The sequence below is a fragment of the Saimiri boliviensis genome, chromosome 19, assembly GCF_048565385.1.
Source record: "Saimiri boliviensis isolate mSaiBol1 chromosome 19, mSaiBol1.pri, whole genome shotgun sequence".
Lineage (NCBI taxonomy): Eukaryota > Metazoa > Chordata > Mammalia > Primates > Cebidae > Saimiri > Saimiri boliviensis.
Window position 1 is genome coordinate 12,758,147 of NC_133467.1, and position 15,743 is coordinate 12,773,889.

The 15,743-nt window shown below is 46.8% G+C and overlaps 1 protein-coding gene across 7 annotated transcripts in view; it reads right to left on the minus strand.

The window, feature by feature from the left end:
* Window positions 1-15,743, minus strand: part of CACNA1E (calcium voltage-gated channel subunit alpha1 E) — a 405,974-nt gene that overhangs the window by 48,445 nt on the left and 341,786 nt on the right. For 5 of the 7 annotated variants that reach the window (XM_074389670.1, XM_074389669.1, XM_074389671.1 and 2 more), the window contains 7 exons: window positions 9,934-9,945; window positions 8,182-8,278; window positions 4,380-4,540; window positions 3,698-3,835; window positions 2,668-2,869; window positions 1,685-1,849; window positions 625-735 (listed from right to left, as the gene is read on the minus strand). In XM_074389670.1, coding sequence (XP_074245771.1) covers window positions 625-735; window positions 1,685-1,849; window positions 2,668-2,869; window positions 3,698-3,835; window positions 4,380-4,540; window positions 8,182-8,278; window positions 9,934-9,945 — 886 coding nt within the window. The remainder of the gene's footprint in view (window positions 1-624; window positions 736-1,684; window positions 1,850-2,667; window positions 2,870-3,697; window positions 3,836-4,379; window positions 4,541-8,181; window positions 8,279-9,933; window positions 9,946-15,743) is intronic. The other 2 variants (XM_074389668.1, XM_074389673.1) reach the window with 1 other exon arrangement.

Below are 15,743 nucleotides of genomic sequence, written 5' to 3' on the forward strand. Positions count from 1 at the left end.
TGCCTCATACCTGGGCCTTAAACAGTGCTCAGAAAAAATGTTTGTTTAATGGCTGAATAATTACTTTTCCCATCTTCTCTCTCTAATTCTTAGTCACGTTAAGAAATGCAGTCCTTCCTTACAATGCTGGTCCAAGAATCTCTTACAGTCCCTCTGGCAGAAATTACTCTTCATGTTAAAATGGCAGAAGGACTAATAGGTAAAATGCATTATTTGCTATGTTTGAGGCTAAGAGGGATAGGTACTTTCCCATTTGTGTTATAAAACAACTTTTTACTGGTAAATAAGTTTATTAGTCCAAGCTTTGGCTGGCTCCTTCATCTACACATAAATTGCAGTTCTGGTAAAATCCAGTGATGGCCACCTCTGGACTGCTGACAGAAATTTCACAGCATGAGCGCTAATGGCTCCATGGGCATGAACCTGGGACGTGGCTTCCTTTGCCCTTTCTCCCAACTTGCTCACACATCTTGTCTCTACGGTAGTGTACTGAGCAGACAAAATGAGCCCCCGTCTAGATGGGAGATTTCTGGAATAGCAGTAACCACCTCCCTTTCAACAAAGGCTGGGAAGGCACCCAACAGAAAGAGCAAGCCTCGTGCTGGGAAGGATTCAGCGACGTACCAAAAAGCCAAAAGCGATGACCTTCAGGACGCATTCCAGGGAAAACACCATGGTGAAGGCAATATTCAGGTACTTCAGGGCCAACTCGTAGGTACAGGGAGCAGAGTAATACTGCCAGGAAGAGAAAAGAAGAGAGGAAGAATCACAGCCTTAAGGTAAGAGGGGGAATGCATGTCACCGAGGCTGGCCATCTCTCATTCCTGCCCTGTGGGACACTCTGGTGTGTGGTGCAGGAAGAGAGATGGATCTCGAGGCTGGAGAGGAGAACTACATATTCTATGCAACACAGCAAAGGGAACACAGGCCCACGCCCCACCTAGAGGACCAAACAGCCAGTCTTCCTAGAGATGACGGTGGGCAGGGAAGAAATCTTTTCCTTTTTTTTTTTTTTTTTTTGAGACGGAGTCTTGCTCTCGTCACCCAGGCAGGCGTGCAGTGGTGTGATCTCAGCTCACTGCAACCTCTGCCTCCCAGGTTCAAGCAATTCTCCTACTTCAGCCTCCCGAGTAGCTGGGATGACAGATGCATGCCACCACCCCAGGCTAATTTTTGTATTTTTAGTAGAGACGGGGTTTCACCATGTTGGTCAGGCTGGTCTCAGACTCCTGACCTCGTGACCCGCCTGCCTCAGCCTCCCAAAGTGCTGGGATTACAAGCGTGAGCCACCGCACCTGGCTGTAGCATTTTCTAGAGTGATTTACTGGAGTTAGTCATTTAGTATTAAATAGGATGAGCCTCTCCGAATACTCCAAGGCTCCTTTAGACCCCAGGATGGTGATCTCTGTCTCCTGATGTTTCCGCCCTTGTCTGAAGCTGCCTCCCATTCCCATCCCACGTCTCGCAAACCCCTGGATGGCTACAACAGGCTTCACTGCATTTTGCTCAATGGACCCCCAGTTCCCTAGAGATTGGGCTGTTGAACACAATAAAATCACAAAAAGACTTCACGATGGAAAAGTAGGTAAAGCAGTGACAGGCTGGGATGTCGGGGTGTCTTTCCAGTTGCCCTAAGAGGGAAATGTCGCTGGGGCTCAGCTGGCTCTCGTGCCTCTCCTCTCACCTTCATCATCAGCACGACGGTGTTCAAAGCGATCATGGCCATAATGGTGTACTCGAAGGACGGAGACACCACGAAGTGCCACACGCGGTACTGGAAGGTGTGCCTGTTCTGCGGCATGTAGCGGGTGAGAGGTTTGGCACTGATGGCGAAGTCGATGCACGCTCTCTGCAAGAAAGCCACGGGTATTAGTGCCAGTTTAACTCCCTCAGCCCTTGCACCATGGCAGGCCGTGTTTCATGCTCAGAAGTGGAGGGCGGTCAGTGAGAAAAAGGGCAGGGCTGGGCAAGTAAAGATGGCAACTGGGGTCACCTGGCCAAAACTATGGACATGGCATCGCCTTAAAGAAGTACACAGAACTGGAGGTGTTTCACATGGAGTAAAGACTTCATGGTTATAGTCCTTTACACAGCATGCGGCTGAGCTACTTCGGCAGGAAGCCTTCCTTGATGCACTAGGTCAGAAGTAAAGATCTACCTACCTAGGTATTTCTATAGCACTTAAAGTCATAGTTCTCTTACAGTCCCTAACAGTTTCTAGTTCAGTTCTATCATTAAAAAAAAAAAAAAAGTTTAAAAAGCTCTGAAACCTTACCACGTGCCAGAACTATGCTTGTTGCTAGAAAAGTTGCGATAAGACACATTCCCTGCCCTTACAACGAAGACATACCAAGGAAGGGCACAGTCGGATAAGCAGATATTTGACAGTATTATTGTGGCACACTTCTCTGTTTTCTAGACTATGCACACACAAAGGTAAAGACTGCCCCTTAGACATCTTACATATCTTCCAGATACCTGTGCCTCCTACCTGGGCCTTAAACAGTGCTCGGAGAAATGTTTATTTAATGGCTGAATAATTACTTGTCCCCTCTTCTCTCTATAATTCTTAAGTTAAGAAAATGCAGTCCTCCTTCCTTAGATTGCTGGTCCAGGAATCCTTCCTGGAGCCCCTGCAGCCCCCCACTTTAGACCAATGGCTGTTACCTCGTTCTTCTCCAGGCTGCACTCCTCCATCATCTTATCCCCTTGCTCCTGGAAGGTGATGATGATGAGAGCCACAAAGATATTGACAAAGAAGAAAGGGAAGACCACAAAGTAGACCACATAAAAGATCGACATCTCCATGCGGTTGCTGCGGCTTGGGCCTCGGTCTTCCTCTGTCACATCTACGGAGTGCTGCAGAACTCTGTGGGGACAGAATGAGGGGGCACAAATGGTGATGACGGTCTTGGCTTTGTTAGGAAATGTGCCACTGACTATAATTTTTCATCTGACTTCGTTGACTCTGCAGATCCTCCATTAACTTTTTTGAGTCCAAACCCCAAGTTGTCATATCCTGCTGTCAACAATCTGCTTCTCTTTCTAGCCCCTGTGCCATCATGCACTCAACTCCTAAGCAACAGAGGGACATCATTTTATAGTTTAGGTTGTCACGTTCAATACCAAAGAGACTCCTAGATTTCCATTTGACATTTGCTGCCAACGAGAACATGCTGCCGCCAGAAAGTCGTGTCTTAATCCTTGCTAAGTCTCTGAAAAATTAGCTTTCCGCTGTGGGCAGCGTAAGACCTGTATTCTGTGGTCTTCGAGATGACAGGAGGTATCTTTGGGTTTTGCCAACTCATTCTTAACCCTCAGTCCTCAGGCTCTCAAGTGTGGGGACTACCGGGAGGGTGAATCCATGTGTAACAGCTCTCAGGGACTCTCCGTATGGGTAGAGGGCTGTTCAAAACTCATTTGTTCCACAGAAGTCAGATGGCTCCACTCAACTCCTCAATTATCGGCTACAACATTAAGAGTTTCAAATACTTCCCGGATGTTGTCATCCCCCCTTCTCCATTTGTGCCTGGAGAATTTTCATCCTTCCTCTTTTCTGCCTGTCTCACCTGCTTAAAACCCCTTACTTTCCCTGATACAATAACCAAGGGTGAGCCTTGTTCATCTTGAGTCAGCTTCTCAAGGCAACCACGGGGTCCTATCACAGTCACAAAGGAGCACACAAACGATCACTCACTGAGGCCATCCTTCCCCTGTGGAGACGGTGAAGAGGGTCAGCAGGGCCCAGATAATGTTGTCATAATGGAATTCATGGCGCTTCCATTCCCGGCCCTTCACCTCCATCTTATTTTTTTCGTGATCTACATAGTTGCCTCTAAAACCAGAGCAGAAATGAAAGAGGGCCTTCTCACTATAGCTCATGGAAGAGTCAGCACATTCTACAGACTGCAATAATTTAGGGTAATAATGATCACCATACATGTGTAAGGCAAAAAGAGTTTTATTAAAGGCAGGTATTTTTGCCATGGAGCCGAAACGGGATCTGATGCCCAAGAGATATGGGATTAAATCCTAACCTTTTTACCAGTGGCTTTGAAACCTGGAGGAACTTGCTTAAACATTCTGAGTTTTAGCTTCCACTCATGTAATATGCAAATAAAACTCACTTCAACAGCTCGCTATAGGGGTTTAAAATGAAAACCAGATGTACAATGTCATGGTATGAGACATTTTACACTCAGGTTTTCATGTCTGACACAAAAGAGGTGCTCCATAAAAAGTTTATTGATTTCCTGCCTTGTCTTTTTGCTAAAAGAAGAGTGGGGATGGGAAGGAAGGAGGGTGGACCTGTGGGGGCGGAGCTGGCTCATCAGGACATGCTTCAGCAAAAGCAAGCCGGATGTGCTGGCGGCACTCACATGCACTCCTTCTCTGTGTCCTTGGAACTGTCGGTGCAATAAAAGAACTTTCCCTTGAAGAGCTGAACCGCAATGACAGCAAAGATGAACATGAAGAGCTTGTAGACAATGAGGATGTTGAAGACATTCTTCAAGGAGGTCACCACGCAGTCGAAGACGGCCTGTGGACAGAGCAAAGAGCCCTGCTGCGTGAACCCCGAGACCGTCTCCACACTTGCCTAGAGCTGGGCTGGCCACACCACCAGCACCCAGCCCCACTAAGAAGGTGTCCCAGGAGAGAGTTCCCTGCTAACAGGTGGAGGGATGCTCATGAGATTAAGGGCTGGCTTCTAAGCTGGTTATGACTGCAAGGTCCTCCCACCTGGGATGGGAGCACATGCTCTGAATCTGAACGCAGGCCCAAAGCAGCAGAAACCAGATGCTATCCAGCAAGGAATGAGGCCCTCTGTGAGATCCTGGGACGGGTACACCGCTTCGTGTGAAGCACGGAAGTGTACGGCTGAAAAGGCTCTTTGCGATCATTTCACCCAATTTAGTCTTTAAAAAGCTTGTGCTTTATTTGGTGACATTCTTGGAGTTGATTTATATACTGATTGTGTGTTTTCTCCTTACCTTTCTAAAAGGATCAGTAATACACTGTCATCTTTGTTCATGTCACTAATATGCAAGTTTACACATTTATGATTATATTCAGAACTTCATGTAAATGTTCTCTAGTGAAGGTGCTGCGTTTGGAATGAAGACCAACAGGAGTAATATGGGAAAGACCCACATACACCTTCCCTTAGACACGGGGAGGCTGGGCAGATAGAGCCGGGGACTTAGACTTCGCTTAAAAGGCCACAGACCTGGCCGGACGCGGTGGCTCACGCCTGTAATCCCAGCACTTTGGGAGGCCGAGGCGGGTGGATCACGAGGTCGAGAGATCGAGACCATCCTGGTCAACAAGGTGAAACCCCGTCTCTACTAAAAATACAAAAAATTAGCTGGGCATGGTGGCGCGTGCCTGTAATCCCAGCTACTCAGGAGGCTGAGGCAGGAGAATTGCCTGAACCCGGGAGGCGGAGGTTGCGGTGAGCCGAGATCACGCCATTGCACTCCAGCCTGGGTAACAAGAGCGAAACTCCGTCTCAAAAAAAAAAAAAAAAAAAAAAAAAAAAAAAAAAAAAAGCCACAGACCTCCAGAGACCTCTCTACTCCAGGCCCTAAGCTTTGAGGAGTTTCATGGGAACTCAACACCTTGTGGGCCATTTTTAGGTTATTTCTAGGTTTTAGGTTTAGCTCACAGGACAGTCTAGCCCCACGGTGGTACCGCGTTTCTGCAGCTGGTTCTCTGCAGCGCTGGGTGAAGCACTGCTGGTTTCATTAGTTCAACACTGCGGGGAATGTGAGTGACATGCAGCCCTGTGGAGTCATCAGAGCCACCTACGTCTCCCTCAGCTTATGGAGCTGCAGAGCGAGGAACTAGCCTTCATAATTTAACCGAATTAAGTAAGGTTGCAGGGTGCTTTCTCTAACCTATTAACTCATCTCATCAAGCTTGTCTGCGCTCTCCCTGAGGCCCACTGAACCCCCCTCTGCAGGAGCACTGACAATACTGATCAGCGTCAGGGCCCCAGGAAGCCTGGCCACACTCTGTGGGGTGCGAGGCAGAACCCAATGAGTATTTATGGGCGGGTGCCGAACTGGGCCGTCGTCAGGCAGGAAGGTGGTAAGAAACAGCTGACACTGTGAGAAGGGCCTCCTCCAGCGGGAAAGGCAGGGTAGCCACGAAGGAGAGCAGTCAGCCAGGCCACTTCCTTGGGGGCATGGGTGTCTCTCTCTGGGAACCCATGCGGTGGGCCAGGGCCCTGGGCTCCGAGGTAGCCACGTTTCAGTCAGATCAGGGCCTCTCAGAAGTGACTTTTCTTCTGTTTCATAAACCTAGTTAGTGATTGGGTATGGTGGTTCACAGCTGTAATCCCAGAACTTTGGGAAGCCGAGTAGGGCAGATCACCTGAGGTCGGGAGCTTGAGATCAGCCTGACCAACATGGAGAAACCCCATCTCTACTAAAAAAATAATAATAATAATAATAATAATAATTAGCTGGGCATGGTGACACATGCCTGTAATCCCAGCTACTAGGGAGGCTGAGGCAGGAGAATCACTTGAACCGGGAGGCGGAGGTTGTGGTGAGCCGAGATCGCGCCATTGCACTCCAGCCTGGGCAACAAGAGCAAAACTCTGTCTCAAAAACAAACAAAAAACCCTAGTTAGTTTTGCCCCCTTTCTGCAGAGTCAGATGGCTGAAAGGGGAAGCAGTGCTATGAGGCCTGAAGGGGGTTGGGGCTGGGGGTGGGCAAAGAGTATCCGAGGTGATGAGAATCCAGTAGGAAGTGGGAACTGGGAAGCAAGGGAGAGTCCAGTGCACAAGAGCCTCCCCCAGCTGTGTCCTCTGTGGCAGGCTTGGGAGAGCAGCGCCAGGCATTCCAGAGGAACTGTTGAGTTTTCTAACAGGGACCACTCACGTCAGTTCATTTCATCCACACCACGGATGTGTGAGGTAAGAAGTGTCCCCATTTCCCATGTGAAAGAAAGTCAGAGAATAAGTAATTTGCCCTGGGTCATACAGCTCCTAAGTCCCAGAGCTGAGCTTGGCACTTAAGTGGGTTCCTTCTAATGTTGACAGGGGTTCTCAAACTACACTTATATGCTAAGAATCACCTGGGAAGCCGGTTTAGGAGGCACATTCCAAGCCCCTCCTACAGGGAGTCTGGCTCTGTTGTGCTTCGGTGGCCAGCAAACTGGATTTTAAGAAGTGCCCAGGTGATCCTGATGCAGGTGGCCTATGGCGCACACCTTGAGCAGGGCTGCATGATTCCACGTGATGTGCAGTGAGGGAATTGCATCTGCTTGCTGGGAAGTATTCTGGTGTAACCCCTGAAGATGGGGCTTGGCTGGCTGTGTGGCCTGAGCAGCAGAAAGACTTCGTGGCTGGAAACCAGAAGCTCTGGTCCTCTCCCTGGCAGTGGCTCGCTTTCATTCACAGGAATTGAGGGAGAAAGAACGTTCCTCCCACGGAGCCTCAGCTTCCATTAACAGCAAGGTATGTGGGGTAGGGGAGGCAGGTTCAACAGGCTAGCAGACTTGTGTGATAAGGCACGGGAAGCCTTCCTGAGAGGCAGGAAGGCTTGTGGAAGGTGGGGCCCCAGGGGAGGAGAGCAGGGAGAGTATTTAGACGAGGAGAAATCTGGGTAAGACTCCTAGTAAATAACTTAATTCATGTCAGCTGACTTCCCCATTTCTTCTCTGCCTCTGCTAAAAATGGACTGCATGACCTCGGACAAGTTACTGACCTATCTTTGCCTAAAAATTACGAAAGGAAGGGCTGGAAGAGCCTCTTACTCCAGAGTTATGAGAAGAGAAAATGTCCCTGGATACTTGGCCTTAAATAATATGCAGACCACAACACACACAGGGGGCTCCTGTTGCTTCCATTCTGGTGTTCTGGGTCTGCACTGGGGACACAGGAGGCCCCAGGACAAAGCCACACAGGGTTCCCTCTTGGATGACATGTCACATGGGAGAGTAGATACCACCTAGGTCTGGACTAAAGAGGCAAAGCTTTCTTACAGATTTCTTGGGATGTTGGTAATTTTCCTTTGAAACTAAGACCTTTAGCTCAGGCAGATTCTCACTTCAGTATCCATGTGAGAAAAGGGAATATTCCCAGAACGAATTCTCCAAAAGCAGGCCAGCCATGGCTAAAGAGAAATGACCGGAGAAGGGGATGTGATGGGAATGAACTCTGTAAACACTACCTTGAGCTTGGGCAAGCGCTTGATGGTTTTCAGTGGCCTTAGAACCCGGAGCACCCGCAGAGACTTGATGGTCTTGATGTCCCGTCCTTTGTTGGTTCTGCAGGGGAGAGCCCCCAGGGAATCATATGGAATGGCGGGGAGGGAGAAATAAAAGTGACATTCAAACTGTGGCATTAGTAACAACAGGCTAAAAGGGAAGAGCTATATGGGAGAGATGTAGGCAAGAAGCCAGAAACTGAGTCAGATTTGACTCCAGGGACATCCTACAAAAAATGCTTCAGGAATATTCTCAAATCACTTCCCAGTGTGCACGCATAAACACACATCCACATGCATAAACACCCACACATGCACATACCCACTCTATATACACACACGGAGGAATATACAGGCACACAGAGGCCTCCATGCGCATATGTTAACCGACACTTCCTTCCCTAACCGCCAGTCTAATGCTGCGGATTACCACACCCGCACAATGAAAATGGAAGATGCATCGGTCAACTGGGAAACGCGAGCAGCAGCCCACCTCAGATCCCCACTGTGCCTAATCCAGTGCTTGCCCAATGATAGGTTCTCAAGTGATATTTGCTGAATTGATGAACCCACAGTTGAGAGCAAGTCTCATCAGGGCACGTGACTTAATGTAGGTTTGTCACCACTGCACAGCTCATTAGTGCAGGAGCGAGCAAGCTGAGGCAGGGTGGTGGCAGACATGACACCCTTGCTGGTCCACGTGTTCCAGAGAAAGCATCTTATGCAGGCTTCTAGCCAGGATCTTGGCTTACACCCCAGCACCTCTGTGTGGCTGGCTCTTCCTGCAGACCCTTCCATTGCAGACAGTATGCACGTAGCACAGTCTGCAGAGACTCACTTGGCTGGAGGAGGCCCAACTGCAGGCCCAGCTACCTTTATCCCAGCCCTACAGCTAAGGACCCTCCCTACTCAGCCACTTAGAAAGGTTTACTCCTAAGAGTGAAAATATGTTTCTCTTCTTACTTTTAGGAATGAAATGAATAAACCAACTTGCATTTCTCTTTCTTACCTGTTCATCCCCTGAAATCTTTGCATTCAATTCAAATAATTGTGATTTATAAAACACACAAAAGGTGGAAAACGAGACTGCGAACAGTGGAATCAGGCTCTCTCTCTTTCCTCATGTTAACCCAGATGACTGTTACACCAACAGTCTGAGGAAATGGAGCCCAGAACATCAGGTGGGAGCAGCCAGGGCTTCTGCCTGCTTTCCCCCTCTACCTTCCTGCTACGCCTACCGCACCCCTGGCGGGGAGATGCAATTCCCTCTATTCTTTCACAGAAAGCAAGATCAAAAGATATTTAATCAAATCGGAGGAATGCTGACTTTGCTCAGAATGTTTAAGACTCTTTTAATAATTATAGGCCACGACCTACAAGTTACTTTTATTCAATCCTAGATCTGAATAGAAATAATCCAAAATCATTGCACTGACATGGTCTTTAGCATCCAGGGGCTTTGGTGTATTTTACAAATGATTTCACTGGCTTGGGCTCATCTGTCTATATATCTAAGAGAGGCAACATATGAGCCTAATACATATCCAAGCCAGTAAGAATGATGGCTTCCCAAGAAGGCTTGGCGACTCCTAATTTTGATCTCTTGGATTTAAATAAGAACCTACCACGTTTTCCCCAATGCATAGGCCCCTCCCTCCCAAACATACTTTCTCACTCCTCCAACTCATCCCTTCAAACATAATTGAACATATTTACCCCAAAGCGTTCCTGTGGAGGATCCAATCAGAGAGCAATAGAAAATCAAAAGAAACAACAACAAAAAAAATGGGGTTGGGGGAGAGAGAAGACAGTCAGAACACTTCAGGGAGAAAATAGAACCTTACAATAACAGGAAATCAGAGAAGCACCGGCCCAGGGGACCCCGCCCACAGCCTTGGCACTTAAGAGTCCACACCTTTGTGAAAGGAAGGGCCAGCACACCATTTGCTCCATGGCCACCGTCCCAACCTGCAGGGGCCCTTTGCCAGCCCAAGTGACAATGCTGCATAGACTTTCGGGTATTGTGCATTATTCCATGGGGCCTAGTTTAACATGGGGCAGGCGCTTACTTTCATTTCCTATGTAGTCTTCAGAGAAATTCTGTTTCTAGTGAATTTATAAGAAACCAGCCTGCTCTGGGCCAGAAACTCTCTCACACACTGGCATGGTTACGCTTATGAAGGGTTTCATCTGAAGAGGGACACCTGACCACTCAGAGAGGGACACACTGATGTCTCTCAGAAGCTCAGAGGAGCAACACCAGGAAACCAACGTGAAATAAGGCGGGGGAGGCATTTGTCTGTCAAGATCATGAAGCCACACAAAAGTTTGCCTTTTGATAAATTAAATGACCACCTGTCCGTTGTGAGCCTACTGTGCAACTTGAAGATGAAAAATCATTCCAGTTCTACGGGTGAGGCACTTAAAATAAGTCGGGGCATAAATATCTTCAAGATAGAAACAATGACAACTAACTTTTAAATTTTTTGAATATTTATTCTTTATTCTGGGCCAGGCTCTGTGCTAAGCAATTTTAGTGCAAACCTTTATTTAAACCTCCTAACTTTAGCACACAGGAATCACTATCCCCATTTCGCAGAGGAGATTCAGAGAGGTTGAGTGAGAGCCTGACATCAGTTGACAGAGCTGGGACATGAACCCAAGCACGTGTGACGCTCAGAACCCTCATTCCTAACCACTAAAGCTCCGCGCCAGCAGGTTTTAGTTCAAGGCTCTCTCAAAAAGCCCACAGAATTTCTGAGCTGGAAGAGATCCCTGAAATCCACTCAGCTGCAAAGGAAACAGGCTGCAGGAGGAAGTGCCTTATCTAAGATCATTCACTGAGTAAGTTTAGAACCACAGGTCTACCTGCATCTCATGATTCCCTATCCTGGCCTGCTGCTAAGAAGTGCCCAGAATTCACGTTTTGGTTCTTAGTTGCAGATTGTGATGATTATTACTTTTTTTGTTTTTTGGTTTTTTTGGCCAATGTATCACAAACCTATGTTCCACTACCGTATGTCACAAGCAAAGAGTGCTGATGGCCATTTTACTCAACAAATGATCCCATATTCAAAATTGTTAATATTCACTATAAATGCCAAATAAATGGTGGTTTGGGAATTAGACTCAAGACCTTATGAACCTTAAATCCTTAATATGATAACCTCCAAATGTTCAGAGGACAGAAATATCTTCCCCAGCATCTTCTCACATGTAAGACAGGGCATGTGGTAGGTCAGCCAAACACACCTTTATTCATTCATATACCAGGCATCTGTGGAGTCCTTAATACATGTCAGGAACTTTTCTGCATACTGGATATATAGTTGTGAACAAATGAGGTTGCCAACCTTTTGAAACTTACCTAGTCTAGGAGGGAAGACAGACCTCAAGTAAACAAGCACACAAATAAAAGTAGAACTGCAAGCTGCCATTGGAAAAATGAAATCATTCCATTGAAAAATTTACCAGAATAACTCCATAGGTTTCCCTTTCCCCAGGCTACATTTGTCTTAAGGAAGAACTAAGGGATAATCTGTCCCATCTGTAAGACGTGGGAATAGGGTAGGAGAACGATATAAGAGCAGGTGATCTAGGAACACCCCACCCAGGCTTCTGCCTTCTGCTTAGCTCAAGTCCTCATCTCAGAGACCTTTCTATCCTGCAGCATCTGAAAAGGTTCTCAGAGGTCATGCTCATAGACATGCATCTTCTGCACGAGGACACAATATTTTCTGCTCCTCCCACACACCCGTATAAAGGATATAATTTGCTCTCTTCAATTAATTTCCCCCCAGAATCCTAGTAAAATATCACGGTACAATTCATTGTAGAGTATTATGCCACATACACTGTATAATCCATGGCATAATACAAAGTCACCATTGTCCCTTGTTTTGGAAAACAGGCTTTCTTAATGATACACTCTAATCTTAACAGCTGAGTGTGGCTGCCAAACCACTGGGGGGCTATTTGTCCCATCCTAACTCCCACAGATCTGAGCCAGGGATAGCAATCAGACACAGGCCAAAAGTAAAATAAAAAATTAGTCATTGCTCTACACATCTTTCATCAGGTCTCTTACTGCAGAGGCGCCACTGAAAAGCTATGAATTTGAATAGCTGCAGAAAAATACGCTTTCCTCCTCAGTTTTGTTAACATGGGCAAGATTTGTTAACTGACTTAAAAATTGCCATTTGAAATGAAAAGAGTACTGAATAACAAAGCCCCAGAGTCAAGAAAAGCCTCAAAATATAGTCACCATTAATTACAATATAATTTACACTAGGCCAAAGTACTGCTCCTAAATCCACACACACAAGAGTTACTTAAGCCATTATCAAAGCCAACAAGATTGCAAGGAACATGTTTCACCAAACTACAAGGAGAAGTACCTTAACTGAGGCCCATTGTTTTGGAAATAATTCACGTGCATTTTACAAATCATTTCAATGTAATCGTTCGATAACACTTTGCTCATCTCTGCTACTAAGTTATAAACAGAGTTTTTAAAATATACTGCCTCATTTCTATCAGGTTCAAAAATTGACTCTAATGTTAAAATCTGAGGACAATTCCACATGCTAGGATGCACTGGCCCCACTTTAATGGGGATTCAGTTGGCCACCCATTTTACCACTTACTTTCTATTTATTTGGTAAGTTCCTGGCTGCTCTCCAGGAAAAATAAATGACACATTTTTCTCTCGTTTCATCAGTAAAAGATGAGAATTTTCTAGCTCAGCTGTCAAGCTGCTTTCCAGATCTTTTATGTGTAATCACTCAGCATTCAGTGTAATCTTGCTCTTCACCTTCCAGGTCCCCTCTTCTCAAACGACATGCTCTCAAGTTGATTTCTGCCAGGAACTGACTCTCCTCCCATGGGAGCAGACCACGGACATCAGGTTCTAAGGAACCCTTTTGCCCACCCCCATGAGCCAAGGAGGGAATAGCTCAGGGATCTGAAGGAATCTCTTGCCTCAGGGAATGGCCAGGCTTGCAGGAGTGAAAGGTAGAAGGAGGGGTCATGCTGTGAGGACCCTCCAAGTATCTCACTGTGTCTGGACTATTATTTGGTAGGCAATAATAACTACCATTTATTATACAATTACTAAGCACTTGGCACTATATCCGACACTAAATTCATTTTACCTTATTTAATGCACATAAGACCAAAATATTATTTTGAATCCCCATTTACAAATGAAAAAGCAGAGGTTCAAAGTTAAGGCAGCTAATACTTTTTTTTTTTTTTTTTTTTGAGACGGAGTTTCACTCTTGTTACCCAGGCTGGGGTGCAATGGCGCGATCTCGGCTCACCGCAACCTCCGCCTCCTGGGTTCAGGCAGTTCTCCTGCCTCAGCCTCCTGAGTAGCTGGGATTACAGGCACGCGCCACCATGCCCAGCTAATTTTTTGTATTTTTAGTAGAGACGGGGTTTCACCATGTTGACCAGTATGGTCTCGATCTCTCGACCTCGTGATCCACCTGCCTCGGCCTCCCAAAGTGCTGGGATTACAGGCTTGAGCCACCGCGCCCGGCATGCAGCTAATAATTAATACTGCTAGGATTGAGATCTAAATGTGCCTGACTCTGAAACCTACGCTCTTATTTGAGATGTTACAGTGCCTTTCGAATGGGAACCACTGGAGGGTTTTAACCAAAGAAGAAAACAGGGAAAGGACCAGTATTTCCTGAGCTCAAATACTGAGCTATCATACTCCCTGTAATCAGTTTAGGGTCTATGAGGGTTCCTAGGAAAACAAGTTACAGACGAAACATCAAGATGGGTAAGTTCAGGGATGGCCTCCTCCATCTGCCCATAGGTCTTGTTATATTCACCAGGTAGAGAGAGAAGGATCTGCAGGCCGAGGAGAGATCTATGCCAAGCCACTGCTCTTAGCTTACAGGGGTTACTCACTTGGAGCTAACTAGAACATGATGTGTAGAAAGGAGCTTAGCCTAATGGAGACCACACGGAACTGCAGGTCAGAACACCAAGGCTGCTCAAGAACGGGCTTTGCTACTTACTAGTCAAATGAATCAGACTAGTCAAACCTCAGGCAATTCCTTCTCAGCTCTAAAACAGGACTGTTCAGTGACAAATAAAATAAAGAGTGTGAAAGCGCTATGAAAGTTCTGAAGAGCTGTAGGGAAGTTCCCCCTTTTGCACTGGCGGTGCCTGTCTCTCTAGGGCCTGCAGATAAGGATATGTCCATCTGCTTCTGCAAAAATACTAAATGTAGCACTGCGACCTTGTCACTGCTTAGAGGATGCCATTTGGGGTTTAGTTTTCCTCGTGGTCCATGCCTCAGCATCTCTTGGGGGGTCACCCTCGAGCCCTCAATCCACTCTTACTCTGCCACCTTTCTTGGCCGTGTGACCAGAGCACTAGCTCTATGCTAAATGTTTGGTGCACAATCCTTTCCCTCTTGCACATGGACCTCAATGAGCTCCTCAAACATACTCCCAAGGGCCTTCTGCAAGCCTCCTCCTTTGCCATACACAGCACCAGACTCCAACTGGCATGTGTTTTTGTCTAAACACTGAGAAGCAGCAGGAGACAGCAGAGCAGCTGTCTTCTAGCAGTTGTATTATTCAATCTGGTGACCAGTGGCCTTAGTTGTCTCTCTTCTTTTTTATTCTAAACATACCCAAAGACACCTCACCTGCTGATCTTTCTAAGAAGGCCTTGGAGCCGGCAGAAGTCCGGCCAATACACCTGTCCCACTGAAGACTAATTTGAAATCCTAGGCTGTGTCCCCGTGCACGTGGATGGGGCAGGTGGCAGGCATGGTCTGTGTTGATGGTCCCCAAGTCCATGATGAAGTCTTCTAACCTGAATTACTCTAAAATCTACTTTTAAATCTGGAGGGCACTCTGAGGAGTTTCCACTAATCCAGCAGTTGTGGGCTCTTCCCATGGCTGAGAAGGCTCACAGGGTGCTTTCTGTATCTGGGTCTGGTTGCTTGTTGGTTACCAGGTGGATGAGGCAGAGCTTCGTGATTGGATTTCATTTTGCTTGGGTCTGTGGCCACAGGCTAAGTTCCCCTTTACAAGCAACCATCTCCCAGTTTTGTGCTGCTGATAAAACATACTAGGGTGTTCACCCCTGTTGCCTCCATAAGGTAAAGATCTCAAAGTGAATATTCTATAGGCAGTTCCTCTGCAGCACCAATGTCACATGCGACGGACAACACATTTTTCCAGTGTTCACTAAAAAGTATGCATGCTGGGGCTTAATGCCACAAGTGGGTAGCCTGAGGACTTACCTCCTTTCAGACACTCCCTCGTGTGGCTCCCACTGTCTCTTCTTACTCCCTCCCAGACCCCATGATACAGCAGTAGGCACCTCAAAAGTCCAAGGGCTTTGATCATCTTTAATGTCCTTGTCTGGGCACAGTCAGATGCAGTCATTCTTGAGGTGACTTTTAAACTGGACTCTCAGGGAACAACATCCTCCTATCTGCTTACAGTTGAAAATTTCCAATTCCTTTTCGGCTGGCCTCCTAAATCCACAGTTAA